Source organism: Doryrhamphus excisus, chromosome 2, assembly GCF_030265055.1.
Source record: "Doryrhamphus excisus isolate RoL2022-K1 chromosome 2, RoL_Dexc_1.0, whole genome shotgun sequence".
Classification (NCBI taxonomy): Eukaryota; Metazoa; Chordata; class Actinopteri; order Syngnathiformes; family Syngnathidae; genus Doryrhamphus; species Doryrhamphus excisus.
In genome coordinates, this window is record NC_080467.1 from 9907904 (window position 1) to 9926947 (window position 19044).

General features: G+C 42.2%; 1 protein-coding gene across 7 annotated transcripts in view; it reads right to left on the bottom strand.

The window, feature by feature from the left end:
* lamc3 (laminin, gamma 3) overlaps positions 1-19044 on the bottom strand; it is a 103041-nt gene that overhangs the window by 39595 nt on the left and 44402 nt on the right. For 6 of the 7 annotated variants that reach the window (XR_009121534.1, XM_058064273.1, XM_058064275.1 and 3 more), the window contains 4 exons: positions 8191-8321; positions 6752-6924; positions 2672-2860; positions 2097-2214 (listed from right to left, as the gene is read on the bottom strand). Coding sequence is in view for 6 of the 7 variants with exons in the window: in XM_058064273.1 (XP_057920256.1) it covers positions 2097-2214; positions 2672-2860; positions 6752-6924; positions 8191-8321 (611 nt within the window). In the remaining variant the exon portion in view is untranslated. The remainder of the gene's footprint in view (positions 1-2096; positions 2215-2671; positions 2861-6751; positions 6925-8190; positions 8322-19044) is intronic. The other variant, XM_058064276.1, reaches the window with a different exon arrangement.

A 19044-nucleotide genomic window follows, 5' to 3' on the forward strand; every position in this document is an offset into this window, starting at 1 on the left:
ACACATGCCCACAAACATCACTTACAAGTAAAACTGCGCATTTTGGAGTGGCACTTTTATTGTGGCCAGCCTAAGGCACACTTCTGAAATAACAATACTGTCCAATCAGAATTGTTGCATGCCACCCATGAAGTGGATGGATTATCTCGGCAAAGGAGAAGTGCTCACTAACACGAACTGAGAGAATTTGGCCTTTTGTGTACACAGAAAAATAATTCCATCTTTGAGTTCAGCTCATGACAGATGGGCGCAAAAACAAGTGTTGCGTTTATATTTTCATTGAGTGTATAAATAAACGCACTGGAACATTCTGTGACACCTCTCTGCCGTTTGTTTCACCATTTACATGTGTTTTTTTAACTATTTAAAATAGTGCAATATAAAAATTCCCATAAGCAGCCAAACATAGAAATCTGCACTTTTGTCCAGACCTGCACCATCATTACCTAATGTTATGGCCTTTCTACACATGCATGATAAAACATAGAGCAGCCATTGGCATGCCATCCAGCACCACTGCACCACTTAGCATTCCCCCTTTGCTGGCGGAGCAGGTCAGGGAGCGCAGACATGGGCTTCTACACCTTGAATATGAATCGAGAAACATGCCATTTACATGCACACATGTCCGAGCACACATTTATATGTACACACACATACACATCCTTAGCCAAAGCTTCCGGGTCAGGCTAGGTAATCCTCAACGATCTTCTCGTCTAAATAAAGACTGTGACGTTAATGAAGGATTTATTGATGAAAACCCTCTTAAATGCACAAGAATGCTGACAGAGTTGAAATTACATTAGTGTTGGGAAATATGTGGTGATACGACTTTTGACCCAAGCTGTCTCAAGAACCCCGGCTGAATATCGTTTCAATCAATACTTTTTGCTCAAACACAAAAGCGGAACGTTTGAAGTAATTTGTGACGGATGAGCAGTGTAGAAAATGTGTGTGTGCTCTTTTTGTTGATGCAGCAACAATAATAACTGAAGAAAAGGTTACAGGGGTCCTATCCTGCTCATTTCAGGGGCTTTTTAATATGATATGGGATCCCAGTGTGACACTGTACTACATTAATTTGAATAAAATACTCCATAAATCTCAAGGTGTGTACAGGTAGATGTGCATTCTTCTCCTCTTGGTCGACATGCTCTGATTCAGCAGCCTCCTCCCTGACCATGCCAACTCTGTTACGATTGGTCAGCGTTTGATGTTCGGCAAACAGTAAAACTGTGCTTTGTTTACCAAATAGCTGTCTGTGAGATGGCGAGAACAAAAGAGCAGTGAACCGTGTGGTAGGTCTTTAGTTCCCTAGGAAAACCCCAAAAGTATTTCTATTGCTGCCTCACTCTTTTTTAATGGCAAGGATAACTTAAAACACACCAACCTCACCTCAAAGATGGTAACTGCACCCTGGAGATAACCCAAAGGAAAAATGTCACCTTTGAATGTTCCTAGTTTTTAATATTTTTATTGTATTTTAATTAATTTTAAAAAGCCTTTTTTAGTGTGTAAATATATTGTATTTTTATTTTTTATTTATTTTATTTAATTTTGGACTTTTTAAATTATTTTAAAAATGTATTCATGTCTATTTTATTTAGAATTTATATTTTCTACTTTTTTGTTTTTTATATTCATTTTATTTTAATTTTTAAATATTTCAACTTTACCATTTCTATTGGGACTATTTTGTGCATGTAAATGTGCCCCTTCATATAAAGTCTGAGGATGCTGAATCATCAATAATCAAATATAAAAAAAAATATATAAATGTATCCTTTTTTTATGTATACGTATATATTTTCTCCTGCAGCAATGGCTCTCCTCTTAAGTTTCCAGGTGGATGTGGTTGCCATGGCAACAGAGGGGAAGTGCTAACCAGGTTTTGGGCAGAGGTCATTTTCCAACACACGTTAGAAGAAGCGAGTACGGGATGATGAGGGTATTTAAACGTATTTTACAGCTAAAAATATGCAAATGAAATCCACTCTAGCTTTTAGCACTTCAGGTGGTAATGCACTTGGCACAGCCACCCCCCCTTTAGATCCTTGTAAAGAACATATTGTGTTCCACATGTCTCTGCCGCTCACCTGCAACCACCGGGGCCGAGCGAGTGGAAGCCATCGTGACAGGTGTCACACTTGTCCCCCGTCACGCCGCTGGCACATGCACATCGTCCCTCGCTGTCACACTGGAGACTGGTAGAGCCTGTTTGGAGGAGCGGCAAGAAGAGGGGCGGGGTTACGGCAGGGAAAGATACAAAGAAGCGAAAATGACAGCTCATAAGACGTAATGGCACTAAGCAATCAATATGTCCTAAATAAATGCTGGGAATAACACCTGCTATCGGATTTGTGTTAGGGAAACAGCAGGCAGGGGGAGCGGGAAATGATCTGACACGCTGCTGCTCGGGTTAATGGAGAGAAAAGAGCGACTGGGGCATTGCGGCCCGGAGAGGACGACCAGCCGGATGGAGTCTGTTATCACCTTTGATCGATAGGAGGGACTGCCAAAGCCCCCGTGCAATCACCTTGCACCATTTAGGAAGGAGATTGGAAAATACTGTGTGTGTTTGTGTGTGTGTGTGTGTGTGTTCTCTCTGTGTCATCTTTATTCCCGTGATGATGCAATTGGAGAAGAAGGCGTCCAAGACATTGCTGGTCACCGTTGGTGTTGCAGTAGCAGGGCAGGCAGGGATCATCGGGCGACTTCCTGTAGTGGTTCTCCCGACACCGCTCGCAGTGGGCGCCGTCCGTGTTGTCCCGACAGTTGAGGCAGCGTCCCCCGCTGCCCGTGCTGCGGTACTGCTCCATGTCCAACATGCACTCATCCGACCTCCCGCTGCAGTTGCAACCTGCGAAGTTCAGGACAGGAGAAAGGTCAAGCAAGCGCATGCAGCGGGGCTGGCATGTGGATATAGACACGGGGAGAGATTACATGCTCTGGGATTGGATCATAATTTAGCTAATCTTATTTCACACAGGCCTTAATGAGGAGACAGTCTGCTCTCAGAGGGGAGGGGGGGGGCGAGATAGCGTAATTCGTGTTTACACAAGAGCAAATTACTCAGCTGATAAGGCGGCATCACTGCTCATACCGCCCCGCGTCAAATCCCCCCTCAGTTTTTTCTCAGCCACCCTGAGGGGGGATTTAGGTGAAATTGCCCGTTTTATTATGAATCCAGCTCTCTGCTGTGCTAGTATTAGCCATATGCTTCTTATGTTTATGTCCCCCTCTGCCTGCTAATATGCCATCTATGCAGCAGCTTTAATATGAAAAAAAAGGAATATTTTGCAGCAGATGACGCAGAACAGTGAGCTAATGTTGCACCGCATATGACCAAATGATCAGCACACATGCATTGTAAGTGGACAACAATGCCAATATCAGCCACTAGGGAAGCCATTATGAACTACAGTGCATCATCGACTGCATGACTGACTAAAGGGCTCATTCATGCTGTTGTTCTACAGAACAAACACGAGGTGCTTTGGAGGCGCGAGACGAAAAAATAACGTTTTTTTTTATGAATTTGAGTTTCTAATACTACATTTCGTAGTGCGGTTACAAACCTTTGCATGCTCTATGTTGTGTTTCGTGTTGATATTCGGAGTTCGGATAACCGTCAATGCAGCTCACGTGTGATTGGTGGAGAATAAGGAAGTGTGGCCGGGAAACAGAGACAGTGAGTAAATCGGTAATAGAGTAGAAATGAGAGTCAAACTCTTTTGGTGAGGATGCTACTATGATAACATCACATTTCCCTATTGGTGACGGCGTTGTAACATTTGAAATAGTACGTACATTCGAATTGTGCCGTCAGCATGTGACTCTATGCTGCCTGACAGCCAGAGAACCAACAGAGACCATGCATGTACATTAGCTACGCTAAACAGCAGTATCTAGCCAAACACCGGTGTTACATACTAACAGGACAACATCAAGTTTACAAATCGCTAGTTTAAGTACTTTGTAGGTATAGATACTCACAAAGACAATGGTTCCACAGGGCACCAGTGTTTTAGAGCAAAAGCAACGTGTTTAGAAGCTTTTTCGGACTTCGTTTCTGCCATTGCTAGCTTGTGCTTCACCGAGAGGAAAAACGCCAAAGATTGTCTAATGGCAACAGGAGCACCCACTCTTGCTGTCACTGAAACGAGTCTTTATGTAGATGTCTCACTTTAACTTTTTAACTGTAGCTTTTTACTATTTTTGTAACCATACATTTTAAAATTATTTACCAAGTATGAAATTACACGAAACCACTGTGATAAACTTGTGTATTTTTTAAATGCTCCCTGTGTACTTTTTACTTTAGGCGGATATTTTTAGATTTCTTTTAGAAAATACCAGAATGGATGACCTTGTTTTTTGTCTGCAGTACTTAAAAGTTGTCTACACTTGTCAGTCTAAGCTTTGAAAAGCCTTATGTTTTTTGGTGCTGGTAACCAAGGTGATACTTTTATTCTGAAATGGTCGACAGGTCGCATACTCCCTGCAGCCTTTTGTGAGTGGAGGTCTGTGCTTACAGGAACAGTTGTGTCATTGTCGCCGTACTTAAAAAGGGCCGTGAATGAGTCAGCAGCGCTAACATCTCCTTGGAGGCTCTTTATAGGAGCACATCAGTCCCATTCAGGGCTTCCGAGCACTCCTTCATTTGCATAACACGACCCTGCTCGGAGGCAGGCGCTGCCCTCGTATCGCTCCTCGGGGCTTTGTTTCCATGAGATTAGCCTCATCCTGAAATGTGTGTTCATCTTTTTAAAAAATATTACTACAAAGCTTTTAGCAGCTGCTTGAAATTGCATGTGGACCTGTGACGCTGCTCAATTCTCAAAGTTTTATGTGGTTTTTTAAACAGGAAGCACATAAGTACCGTTTACTGTCCGAAAAGTGCTGCAATAAAATGATGGCCCGTAGGTCAAACCATCATCATGCATGCAGGTCTTCAGCACACTCAGTCAGCATCTAAAACAGGGGTGTCCTAGTTTTATTTGCTCCTGATGGCGTCCAGCGTTAAAAGGAGATCCAACCTGAGGTGTTTTCCACACGGCACAGTGGAGGGGGTGTCATCATGATCCTTCAATGGAACAATGGGGCTTTAAGTTGTGCAAGGGCGTCAAACGGCAGGATCCCTTATGACTGAAGGCCCTCTTTTGTGTGGCTTTTTCAACAAAACAACTTCATAAATGACTTCTTCCAGAGGAATAAGCTCACTCATCTAAATCCAATGGAAAACATTTGGGGCAGGATGGAAAAGGGTAGACATCAGTTCCAGACAGTGGATGCCTTCCGTGAATCCATCTTCCCCACCTGGAGCAATACTGCATCAAGCATGCCTGAACCCATTTTTCACTTGATGAAGAATGGCACAGCTACTCATTACTGACTCCATTTTAGGGGAGTTTTGTTTTTTTTAGCTATCATCAGCAGGTGAACAGCCTATTTCACTTTAATACTTGTTAGCAATAAATTGCTTTCTCCTCACATTTATTCTTTTGTGCAGTTTAAAGCTCGACTTGGAACCAACAGTACAAAGATCCAACAGTGAAAAATGTAAATTTCTCAACTGCTCTTAACATTTTGATTAGGAGAGTATAACCAGTATGAAGAATAATGGGCTGCGCTTTGCAGGCGGGCCCATAATAAGGCGGGTTGTCACCTTTAACAAACGTCAGTGATGCAGGATGGTTTTTTTTAGCCTGCTAATTAAATTACAAATATTAAAATGAATGAGCATCCTTTGATTGTTTTTTCTTTAGGTGCACCCCTGATCTACGGGATTAACTCCACAAGTGAGTTTTGCTTGTAATTACTCGAGGATAGTCTGGAAGAAAGACTATTATGTTAGCTAACACACAATCCCAATGAAGTAAATGAAATCCGCGCAGGGCAGTCTGCTTCTGGTATATGATGTCCCGTATTTAGTATTATACCGCTCTGATTAAGTCAGCCTGCTATTTCAAGTGACTGCTACTCGGAATTAAGAGTAGGAGTAATTAAAAACCAGCTCTCTGCATAATCAACATCAACGGTAAAAGAAAAAACAAGCTATTTGCAGGCTTTATTTTATTCCCCAGCAAGCACTAAAAAAGAGCCAGTTCCGAGTCCTTCCTGACAGCCTTCCGTCAACGTGTGACGAGCCAAGCCTGATAAAGATTCTAAATCATACACCATGCTGCTGCTGGCAAACAGATGTGCAAAGCTACATCAAATGTATGTGTCAACATATAAACACAGATGCCTCTTCAAACATAACAGTGCCTTCCAGAATTCCAGATTATTTATAGAATGTACGGAATTCATTCCATCCGTTAAACTGGGCTGTATCCCTTTGGGAAGTCTTATTTTCACATTACGACTGAAAGTATACAAGCAAAGTTGAAGCGATCCGACTGTACACGATGTTCGTGTGTTCCAGGTAAGTCCAACAGGTGTCACTAAAGTGCAATTGTTGTCGTCGATTAGTTTCAGAAGACTTTGTCGGTTTGGACTCAGAATGCTGACACGAAAAGTTAGCCAATGGCAATACAGGGCCTGGTTGGAGCAGATTAGGAGACTTGATTACTCCACCCCGGTTGGACAAAATGGGGCTTTTCCAGTCCCAAACCAGTCAAAACGTCCACACACATGAAGACTACCAGTATGGACATTCCCACGTCAAGCAGGACCTTAGACAGGCCAAGCCGTCAACTTGGATTCACATTAAAAAAAGTTTTCAAGTGTGACAGTGAATAAAACTTACGCAAACACTCATTGGCCGAGTCCCCGGTGGCCCGAGCCCAAGGTCTGTCCTGGTAAAAGTCCTGACATCTCTGGCAGTCGTCCCCTGCCGTGTGATGCTGGCAGACGCAGACCAGGCCGCCTCCGCCATCTTCCGCCTGCCCACACTCACTGGCGTGGCCGTTACACTTACATCTGAGGGAAGATTAACCGAAAAAAAGGTGAGAACGTTTCTCACACCATCTTTGCAAACAGCAAACTGAGTGGATGCTAAGTGGGTGTTTCCACCCTAACGAGGTTACTCCTTCCTGTCACCTCTGCAAAAATGGATGGCGGTTTGACATCTGCTAAGTGCACAATTAAAAAGTGTTCCCAAAAGTTATAATTATAAGTACATCGGGTTGCCAAGCGTCCCTTGAGAAACTGAATCAACAACAAAAAGTAACCACTTTGTTATTATGTCAATGGATTGCATTGACAGCTTGCCACAGACTAAACCAATCGATGCCAGAATTTCTTCCCTTTCTCTTGGCTGTCACTATCCCTCAGCTGGGCGTCAGCTAGCTAGCTAGCTAGCTCGCAGGAGTTATCTGCCTAGCTTCTGGTCTTCGGACTCCGCACGTGAGGAAGTGAGCTGGTCATCTCAAGACATGATCTCAGTTTCCGCCGCTTGCCAACTGTCAGCAACACCTCTCGGATCGGAGTTGTGGCAGCATCAGAAGGTCCCGTCAAGCGACTGTGATGGAGCACAGAGGCGACGACTGGCAGCATGTGTCAAAACCACCGCCAGTTGTCGCTCTGACACTTCAACACACTTACCGGCGCCTGTCACTCACCAACACCAGCCTAATGAGTCATATCAATACGTAGCAAATGTCAACACCAAAGCGTGTTTGCTTGAGGTTTGATCTGCACGCTTTATGCTTGAACTTTCCCGGTCAGCACGGCGGCGTAAGGGCACTGATCTGAGGTGCAACACGACGCGGCTAATGTCTTGTCGTGCAGGTCTCCTCCCTCAGGTGTCGAGACACTGGCACAGGATCTGTCACGGCGCTCCGCTGAGCCTGAGCATCTGTGACAGGTGTCAGATCAATTTCATACTCCAGCTGAAGGGTTCATTGCAAATACTTAACACTTCAAGAGTACCTACAGTGCCAGAGTCGAGCCCGGTCCTCTCTGGAAATGACTTACTTATTTTAGCAGCAGCATATCCATCACTGGAGAAACAAGGCTGCCTGAAACCAAGATGACTGCTCGCCCCCACAGTGTGGTGCTTTTGACTCCACAATCGAGGATGGAAAGAATGGCCTGCAAACACTTCTGACCAACTGAACTGAACCCCCCCCGTGGGATCAGCTTGTGACCAACAGCTGCAGATACGTCTCGCTTCTTCCTTGTTACCGCTAAGACTGAAATCCTTCAAATCCACCAGAGTCCACATGGCCTGACTTGTTTTGTTACCTGCCACCCACAGAGAAATCGGAGATGCCGTAGAAGTAGGAACGCAGCACTTTGGCATCCTTAAAGACCTCGTCCCCGAAGGTGTTCAGCCTGTCCAGTGAGATGAGAAGGTCAGTGGCCGTCACCCATTCCTGGAAAATAAACACAAAAATGATGCAACTTTGCCAATTTGATATTTGGTAAAGCAACACATGTACATGCAGTATAAGCTAGCGAGCTAACCATTCATTCATTCATTTTCTACCGCTTATCCCCACACAGGTCACGGGGGGACCTGGAGCCTGTCCCAGCTGTCTTAGGGCGAGAGGCGGGGTCCACCCTGGACTGGTGGCCAGCCAATCACAGGGCACATATAGGCAAACAACCATTCACACTCACATTCATAGTGGCCAATTAACCTAGCATGTTTTTGGAATGTGGGAGGAAACCGGAGTACCACACATGCAGGGGGAGAACATGCAAACTCCACACAGAGATGGCCGAGGGTTGAATTGAACTCGGGTCTCTTAGCTGTGAGGCCTGCACGCTAACCACTCTACACTGTGCAGCCACAACCTAACCAGTTAGCATCAAATGAATTTTCATAAACCTAAGCTGCAAACTTACCACTTCCACACTGAATGTGAGAAGCATGTTTTCCCACTCTATCATGTGGGACATGCCATGGCTGACTACATGCAGTGTTAAGGTAATGTATGCTAAGCTAATGTCTCATTGTTGTGTGTTATTACTGCCACCTAGCAACCAGAATACTACATATCACTTGTATTTTAGTAATAGACCATAGTTTACCACCAAACAGCCACTGCGAAATAGGGAGGGAGGGAGGGAGGGAGAATCAAAGTGTGATATTGTGAGATTTATATTCATATTATTTCATATGCTCAGACCTTTAGGAAGGACTTAATAATGAAAACCGGAGTACCACTGTATATGAATAAAATGTATTGAGACTGTGGAAGCCCGTCTGTAAATCACTGGGCTATAAGCTCCTCTCATTGATATGACTTGAGCTCCTTGGTTCGAGCCCGCCGCAAAGGTAAAGACAGGATGGTGCGAGAAGAAAGCAGAGGCGTATAGCAAACTCACTCAAAGCAAACAAGAAGATAAGTAAAGTCAGCTTCGGTAAAAGGAGAGCGATTGGCACCAGGCGTCCCTTAACAGTAAAAAGGAGATGGAAATTGAACTGCTTAGCAAGAGAATTATTATTGTCTGATTCTTGGTTTGGGTCTTTGGCACTCGTGGAAAAAAAGATAGTAGCACAAGAAGCTTGGGAAGAAGCCAGACTCACACTTTGACAAGCTGCTCTGTTTGTCTTAACCAATCATGGCTGGGACCACCAAGTTGCTCTCTTTACTTGAACTAAATCAAGGCAGATGATTTTTTTTTGGTTCCGGATCTGGTTGTGAATTTCCTTATTTTCATAGGTAGAGCAAAAAAAAAACACCCTGTTTTATGACCTTGTAAATATGGTTAAACTTAACATTATTAGAGCCCTGTATGCATGAAATAACACCCCTATAGTCACTTTTACACTCCTGTTAGCCAATATTGTAGCCATTATAAGACAAAATAAGGCTCACAAATTAGCATTAGAAGAGTTCCTTCTTGATTTTTTTTTTTTTAGCAAATATGGTTAAACTTAACATTATTAGAGCCCTGTATGCATGAAATAACACCCCTATAGTCACTCTTACACTCCTGTTAGCCAATATTGTAGCCATTATAAGACAAAATAAGGCTCACAAATTAGCATTAGAAGAGTTCCTTCTTGATTTTTTTTTTTAACGTCCTCTTCTGGACAGTACTAACATTATGGACATCTAGTGACCATTGTAGAATAGTACAAATCACTACAACTTTGAACGCGTCTTCAGGTGAGAAGGTTTTTTTGTGTGATCGATGGTTTTTTTTTACGTTACGACAGGCCATTAAAAGGAGCACTTGATTTGCTCACCCGCACAGTAGTAGAGCGTCCTTTGTACGTATGTACATCACGCTTTTTCTGCATTGTCAGTCCGAGATTTATTTGCACAGTCCTGTGGATTTCTGTCTGAAAAAGAAATAAATAATATCAAAAGTTTACTAGGGAGGACTGAAGGCTACCGAGCCACCTCAAATGGCTGATATACAGTTTATATATATATATATGTTTTTTTTTTTTTAGAGATCCGTTTCATACCTGGCAGGCTGTCATTGGTTTCAAGTCACTATGCAGTGAACGTCAACTTGCAGAGATTTTGCTGAAATTGCCAGAGACAGATGATCCATCACTTGGGACAAATACGTTGCTTGGTGTTGTTAATGTGGGATTGCCTTGGAGAGTGGGGACCGCTGGGAATAATGAAAGACTGCAATAAAAAAAAAGGATGCTATGTTCCAAATCTGAAAGTTGTCAGGTTTTTCAATAAAAAAAGCAACTTTATTTTTGCAGTGACCTTTACAAAAATTGTAAATATTTTATTGTATTGCATTGCAGAAAAGGGAAAATAAAAGATGCATATTTAAAGGCTCTAAAGTAAGGTTTTGCTGAGCAATGCATTTCTCGGGGAAAACTTCTGGAAAACAATAAAATTCATGTACAGTCGTCCCTCGCCACTTCACTTAAAGAAAAATTGTATTACAGTCATCCCTCACTATTGCATTTTTTTTTTTTTCAAAAAAATAATTAAATTACAAATGATGTCTGTTTTCCGTTTTATGGTTAGGTAGTGTTTGTGTAGGCCTCACAGTCAGGACTTTGGGAAAACCTGGCTTTGGTGGAGTTCGCAAATCTGGGTTTTTCCGGGTACTCCGGTTTCCGCCTACATCCCCAAAATTGTCCATATGTATGAATGTGGGTGTGAGTAAATATGATTGGCTGGCGACCAGTCTAGGGTGTACTCCAAGTCTCACCCGCCTGACGGCAGCTGTGATAAGTTCCAGCATACCCGTGGACCCTAGTAAGGGTTAAGCGGCATAGAAAATGGATGGATGAGTTTACTATGGCCTACTGAGTCAGCCGAGCCAAACCGATGCAATGGCTGAGATCAAGTGAATGTAAAGTTCTCCTCTCATTTCATGTGGAAGTGGTAAGTTTTTGGCTCCCTCCCGACTCCATTCGAAGCAAAATGCGATGTGAACAATGAATAATAAGAGTGATTATAGGGGTGTTATTTCATGTCTATGGAGCTCTAATGTTAACGCTTGATTGTTTGATTTGCTCACCTGCACAGCACGAATAATCTTGCCACATTTTTAAAAAATGAGCAGTTATTAGAGCTATAATTCCATCAGTCATATATATATAGTCAGATAATTATCGTGCAACCCGAGCTGCAACGATACAATACTTGGCCGTCAGTCAGATTTTGGATTCCATCTTAGGACCAGCCATGTTTGCCACCGTCGTCTTTGGACCGAGACCACCCGAGTGATACAGCTCCACGACATGACCAGAGAGGTCAAAGGTGACACATCTGGTGAGAATATGTCTGCTTACTGGTTGGTTTCTTTGTATTGAAGAAGAAGTGGATCCTGTTTCAGCGCCTCCACTCCGAGATGCCCCCCCTATGTGCCCCCCCCAAGCCCAAATCAAGAGCTCTCACTTGAAATAGCCTCTCACTGGACCTGATATCTTGCCTCTTTATTTTTCATTGTGTCTTCCCCTGCTAGCCTTATCACTGCTCTCTGAGCCAGGAGTGCACTTGGACACGGCGGGCCCGAGCCGCCCATTTAGGACCATAGAGATGGAACCTGAAAGCAATTGATTGTATTTGGCTTGGGCGGCTTTTGCTCTTTTCTACTTTGCCCACGGTTCCGATGGCTAATGGTGTTTGGCCGAAATGACGCCGCCTGTTTCCGTGACATGACTTTGTCGATAGCTGGACAAAAAAAAGGATCAGCCAAGTCTGAAAGCCAAGTATGAGTAAAATGCACCACGGGGATTTAATGGGGTGGAGATGGTACCAAAAAAGATTCTTATTCATCTCCATATTAATTCTACCTTGTCGTGGTGCTGTGTGTTTGTCACGCATGATTTATTAGATCCTGGTTGTTTATTTACCCTGCATGCTCACGGGCCGACACATATTTCATCTTCCCCTAATACGACCCACGTAAAGAACAAGTGAAGAAGACATGGATGAGGTGTTTAAGTTATTTGAAGGTCAACCTAAAGCATTGTTGCTGTGGCTGTTTAAGGTTTCCCCGGACACCCCGGACACCCCGGACTGGTTACCAGCCAATCACATCAAAGACACGCCCACATTCACACCAAGAAATAATATAGAGCTGGGGCGTCCTAACTTTTTCCACGTAGGGACATATTTTAAACCAACCCACGTAGATATGCTAAACCTCCATGGTTGCTGGTTCCATCCACAGTCCTTCATATGTAATCATTCAACATATGTATTTCCAAAATCATACTCCATTTTTCCATTGCAACATTTCCAGAGATTTTCATTTTTCTTTGCTTTCCATAAATCAATATTTTAATTTTTTTCCCATTTTTCCAAATTTCAATGTTGCCTCATATTGCTGGAAATTCATTTGACATTTAATATTACATGTAAACTTCTGCTTATTCTTATTATTCTGGGCCTTATTCTGGGGCATGGCTCAGGTGGTGGTCAACTCCCAACCTGATGGTTGCTGGTTCAATCCTTAGTCCCCCTGTGTAATCGATTTTATACATTCAGACAATTTTTACATTTTCCATAATTGCATATTATCTGTGACATTTATTCAATGTCATCCCTAATTGGTGGAAATGTATTTTACATTTTAGAACGCATGTCGAATTCTGCGTATTCAGCGCGCGCTGGAGTGGTCAACTCCCAACCTGATGGTTGCTAGTTCGATTCTTAGTCCCCTGTGTAATCATTCAACATTTTTATGCATTTAGACAATTTTTACATTTCAAATGTTCAGCTCATTAATCCCACATTTTCCATAATTTCATATTTTCTGTGACATTTATTCAATGTCATCCCTAATTGGTGGAAATTTATTTTGCATTTAAGAACACAAGTCGAATTATGTGTATTCGGCGCACGCTGGAGTGGTCAACTCCCAATCTGATGGTTGCTGGTTCGATCCTCAGTGCTCTTCTATTTATTCAACAAATGTATCCGAGTATGAGACTTAGCGTATTGCTAAATACGCCATGGAGTCGGAGCAAGTTTTTACAAAGCAAAGGAGGAAACACTTTGAATGTGGCGACTTGTTTAAATTCAAGGAGGAGCACCTGTCCATCAAATGAGAACAACACGTCTTTCAAATTGATTTCCTCGGAAACCAGTGGCAACTCTCGACCGACCGCCACCTGCAGGCCTTGAGCGGAATATCCCCAACCCACGGCGTATCCGGGGTGGCCACAATCCAATCCGCTGCTTTTCCAACCAAACAAAGCAGTTTGGTGAAATGTTAGGCTTTATTTCCATCTCGCTTCTTGCTGCCAGCTCATTAAATGTCCATTACCGTTTCCGACGGCGTCCGTTCAGACGCTCGGGCTTACTTTGTTTCGCATTTGTCGCCCAACTTTGAAATGCATTGTTAGCCTTACAGAATGTATCGGCGATGTAAAAGAAAATATGGTCATTCATCACAGAGCCAGAGACCGTGATGGTGGGGAGGAGTTATTAGTCATGCTTGGGGGAACTGTGCTAATTGTGGAAGAGCAAAAAAAAAAACAAAAAAAAAACAGCAAACCGGCTTCTAAATACCACTTATTTCAGAGAAAAGGAAGCAAGTTCCTTGGGTTAATTAGCATTCCAGTCAGCCCATTACTTTTTATTTGTGCAAATCACAGCAAAAGCTTAATTAACTTCCCCATTTTGGCCAGCCTTACAGTACGGCCACGGCGCTGACGTCGGATGCAGGGAACACTAATGATTCAATTAGCACTATTATGTAGCTGGAGGCAGATTTGAAAGATATCAAGCATGTCTCCCGTGGAGCGTACATGAACTTTAACCCCTAACACCAAATGTTGTCTCGTCGCCCCATCTCCCCCGCGTTGCCCTGGCAGCGACAGGAAACACGGCCACATCCTGCGCTCCAAAGTTAATAACTTTTTAATTTAATTGCTTAACTTTGCCGCGACCCCAATATGTTCCCCCCCACCCCCAATCACTGACATTCAGTGTCGACGCTCCAATTTGCCAGGCATCTTTGCGGAGAAGATGGACAAACATTCACGATGGATGAACAGACAAATTAAATTTGACTTCATCAAGCGCTTTTCATTTTAGCTGCCGTTTTGAAGTTAAAAAACGTGGCAGGCCATTACTTTGAAAGTGCATCAATATGATTTGTGGCAAGGTCGGCCGCTTCTAAACCATCTAATAATGAAATAAGTCTAAATATTACACCGGGTGGGCATACTGAACAAAATAACCCGTACGTTCCCCACCCGGTGTACCTTTTTGGATGTCATTTGTTTTGACCTTTAAATGGACATGCAGATACGTGCGTGTGTGTCTTTTAGAAAGCCGACCATGTGTGTAAAGTCTCCATACTGAAAAAAAAAAACCCTCCTCAGCCCCAAAGGCACAAGTGGCAAACCTGCCAAGGGATTAAAATGCTAATAAAACAGGCAGAATGCATTTGCAGGTTTTAAGCCTCATGAAATATGTATGGCTCCCTATGAGCCGCATGCGGAGGACGCAGCACGCCGGATGCCATCGAGAGGATCAGGGATCATTTCTTACGTCGTCGACACCACCTTTATCCTAAAGTGTCGTTTTAACCTCTGACACTGCCTGTCCATCAGTCTACGGGTAAGAAGTACAACTAATGTTCACTAAGAACAGAGTCTTGTCTCCTGGAAACACCGTGGAACACAAACTGGAACAGTGTGATGATAAACATAGAAAGCAGAACTAGCATATTGCACGTGTAGTTGGCTGCATCCCAAAGAAACTACATGTTCTCTTGTAATTAACATTATTGTTATGGAAAATTACATTTCTTCTCTTTAAGTCATCAGTCATCCCTTGCTACATCGGTGAACATCGCTCCCTCACTCTATGGTAATTCTTCCACAATGAAGTCATAAATTATTGCTGTTTTGTGGTTCAATACGGCCTATTATTAGTCAAAACTTGCATATGAAATTGTTTTATGTATTCTTGACCAATGTCAGATTCGGTCAAAGATAGTAAAAGTGAAAAGTGAAGTGGCCAGAAATGTCAACCAACAATGCCGTTACAACCATCATGAAGGATAAAGATGCTGTCCTTGAACATGTAAAAGGATCAGCTCCTAAGAAATGAACAGTGATAACTAAGGCAGAAGTGGTGAACGAAAGTGAAAGTGAATTAGACACCAGAAAATGTTCAGAATGGTGGAAAGTGTCGACCAACATGAATGATAAAGATGCTGTCCTTGAACATGTGAAAGGATCTACTCCTATGAAATGGACATTGATAAGTAAGGCCGAAGTGGTGAACAAAAGTGAAAGTGAAAGTGAATTAGACACCAGTAAATGTTCAGAGTGGTGGAAAGTGTCGACCAACATTAAGGATAAAGATACCGTCCTTAAACATATGAAAGGATCTACTCCTATGAAATGGACAGTGACAACTAAGGCAGAAGTGGTCAACAAAAATGAAAGTGAAAGTGAATTAGACACCAGAAAATGTTCACAATGGTGGAAAGTGCCAACAAACATTAAGGATAAAGATGCTGTCCTTGAACATGTGAAAGGATCTGCTCATATGAAATAAACAGTGATAACAAAGGCAGAAGTGGTCAGTGAAAGTGAAAAGTGAAGTGAATTAGACACCAGAAAATGTTCAGAAGGTGGAGAAATGTCGAGCAACATGAAGGATAAAGATTCTAATTGATAATTTAGTAAGATGATAATTTAGCTAGCTACTTCACTTCACTACATAGTCCTAAATACCCTATTTATTGCTTGTCCGTTCACAGCGGTGTTATCAAACAAAAGGGTTATCAATAAGTGTTTTTCACAAATGATGTGGAGTGTTCCAATTTAACGTACCATCAAACATAACAGCAGGACATGGACATTAAATGCCAAGGACATCAGCCATAAATGACCAATGGGCTTCTTTCTTTCTAGGGGGTACCCTTTTTTTTTTTTTTTTTTTTACTACATTTGCTGATAACACCTGGTTTCTATGGAAATACAATATTGTTCTGCGCTATGCTACGCCTTTGGGGCGTAGTTATGAACAGTTCATTGTGTGTAACCAGCAACCGAGGTCGGGTTTTATAACAGGGGTGTCCAAAGTGCACAGTGGGCACCATTACTTCCTTTTTTTTTTACTGACCCTGGATATTTTTGTTCAATAAAATCCAACGAATATCTTTGCGAACTAACTTCCGAATGTGCTGCTAGCATTCCTGCCCGCCCTCTTTTTGCTCTGTAAGCTATGAGCCGTGTAACACAAATGCACGCATTGCTTAGTTTGATGACACTTCAATGATAGCTAATTGGCAAAGTTTAGCTACATTTAATCACGTTTAATAACGACAACATTATGACTGCAAATTGTTAGCTTTTCGGAGACTGCTTTTAAATATGTGCATGCGCAACAATGACAATTTTTTTAATGCAATTTCATTTGTAAATTTGAAAAATATAGACATTTTAGTACAGGATTTTAGTAGCTTAAAGTTGAAATATTAAAGAAAAAACACTTTTTTGCAATATTAAAAAAAAACAAACAAAAAGTTATAAATTAGGCTGTGGAAAAAGTTGTAATGAATGAAGTCAAAATATGTAGAAATTTGCAAAGTTTGAAATACAAATACAGCAGAAATGAAAAAAAACAACAACAAAAAACAATAATAAAGTCCAAATATTAAGAGAAAAAAGTCGTATTCTAATTTGACAAAAATAAACTGCTCATGTTATGAGGAAAATGTATTATTTTAGTACAAATTAAAATATTCATTATTATTATTTTATATTATATTACCGATTATAATAAATATTATTATTATATTATTATTATTATATATTGTTACATATTATATATGTTATATGACTATATTTATTATTATTATTTTATTATAATAATAAAACTTTAGTTGCAATATTATGCGAAACAAAGAAAACTACAGAAACAAAACTAATGAAAGTTATAATATGACGTAAATAAAGTTTAAAAAAAAATGAAAATTTACAAGGATTATTTAAGTTCAAATACTGCACTTTTCGAAGTTATATCACAAAGCTTTACAAAATGAATTTTCCTGTCTGGAAAAATGTGAACGGTTCATTCTTGGAAGCTCTGCTGTGGTTTGAGTGTCCCGTACTTAAAATGCAGTAGTACTCTTATGGCCATCCTCCCCCTTCATGTCCACGTCCATTATTATGCATCATTTCCTTGCAGCTCAAATGAGAGCTACTCCCGTCTCACTTCTAGAAGAACACACTCTGCCGCTGCTTCATTTTGCCCTCCACTTTGTCGCAAAAGGCAATTTGGTTTGTTTCAGCGCCGGAGAGGCCACTCATATTGATGTTACTCACTACGGCCGCCCGTCTCGCAGCACCTTAAAATAGATTAGACCAGAGTTCTAATAAAAGATGGCTGTGCAACTGAGCTCTATCCAAAAGGGAGAAGGGATCAGAGGCGATGGTGGGTCTTCTCATCTTGCTGTAAAAGCAGAAGGAGGCATCGGGCAGGTTCTGCTGAGAGATTTGCCGCCCAATCTAAGTATCCGTGCCTCTTATTGATCCCGTGCAGCTTTATAAGCAGCGGGTCGATGGGTGCATATAGAAATACAACCAGCTGCACCATTAGTGTTCACGTTTGAATAGTAAATACTGATTGGCCGCTGATCTCCCGCTCACCTAAAGGGCTCAGACAATCACAATGGAGTCAGAATGGAAATAAAAACATTATTTGTTTACCGTGAGGCCTTTCAAAGCTGCGGCAGGAAATGCTGTGTGGCGGGAACAAAAGCGCTTGGAAAACAAGTGGCTAAACAGCTAGCAGGCTGTTTCTTGTCCTTGAAACATTGTCTCACATAACGTGTCCATATCGCCTGTGAAACGCCAACTCAACACTGATAATTTATTCAAGGATTTTGCAATTAATTTAGACCGACTAAAATATGCATGCAGGCCTATAGGTCTTCATCGATCCAGTAGAGCCATCCCAATCCCCCTTCCAATTGAGCATGAATTCATTGATTTTCCGTCCAGCTGTTGACCCCTGGGTCGTGGAGCACACAGCATCCAGAGGGGGAGGAGGAGGAGGGGATGACCACCGGGATGTTGACCCAAGGACAAAAACTCCCATGAAAAGCACCAACTGATGTTAGTCGGTCCCAGTGTTGTGAAAGCTGGTGGGCTGCACGCGGGGGGGACATGCCGGAGACGAGAACTCAGACTCCCGGATAAACAAACGCCCTCAAGACCCTGGAGAAGGAGGCCAAAATGTGTACCAAAATGTCCATGTAGTAACCGTGCCTGAAAACCAAGGAGATTGGACTTAATGCAGGACTGTCCAACTATGGACTTACTGCAAACTCCACAAAAAGGAACACGTCACAAATTCCAAAGAGTTTATAAACTAAGCCTCCAAAGCTTTCTTCTGTCCGAGTTGATGTCCTGAGATGTCGAAAAAAAAAACAGACAGTTTGAGCGTTTTGGGGGTGAAGGGACCCACGACATCTCCCATGCAGGGAATCTGAAGGACCAAGTGGCATTGAACACAAGGAAAGCGGACAAAGACAAGCAGAATCCGGTGGTGTTTTTTGAGTGTAGGTGATGCGGTTATCGCAAAGCTACAGATATCTGTATTTATATTCGCTCTTTTTCATCTCTGGACTTGTAGCTCCACAGCCAAATCCAGTTTTCTGTACAGATTCATCCTTTATGCGACTGTGCCA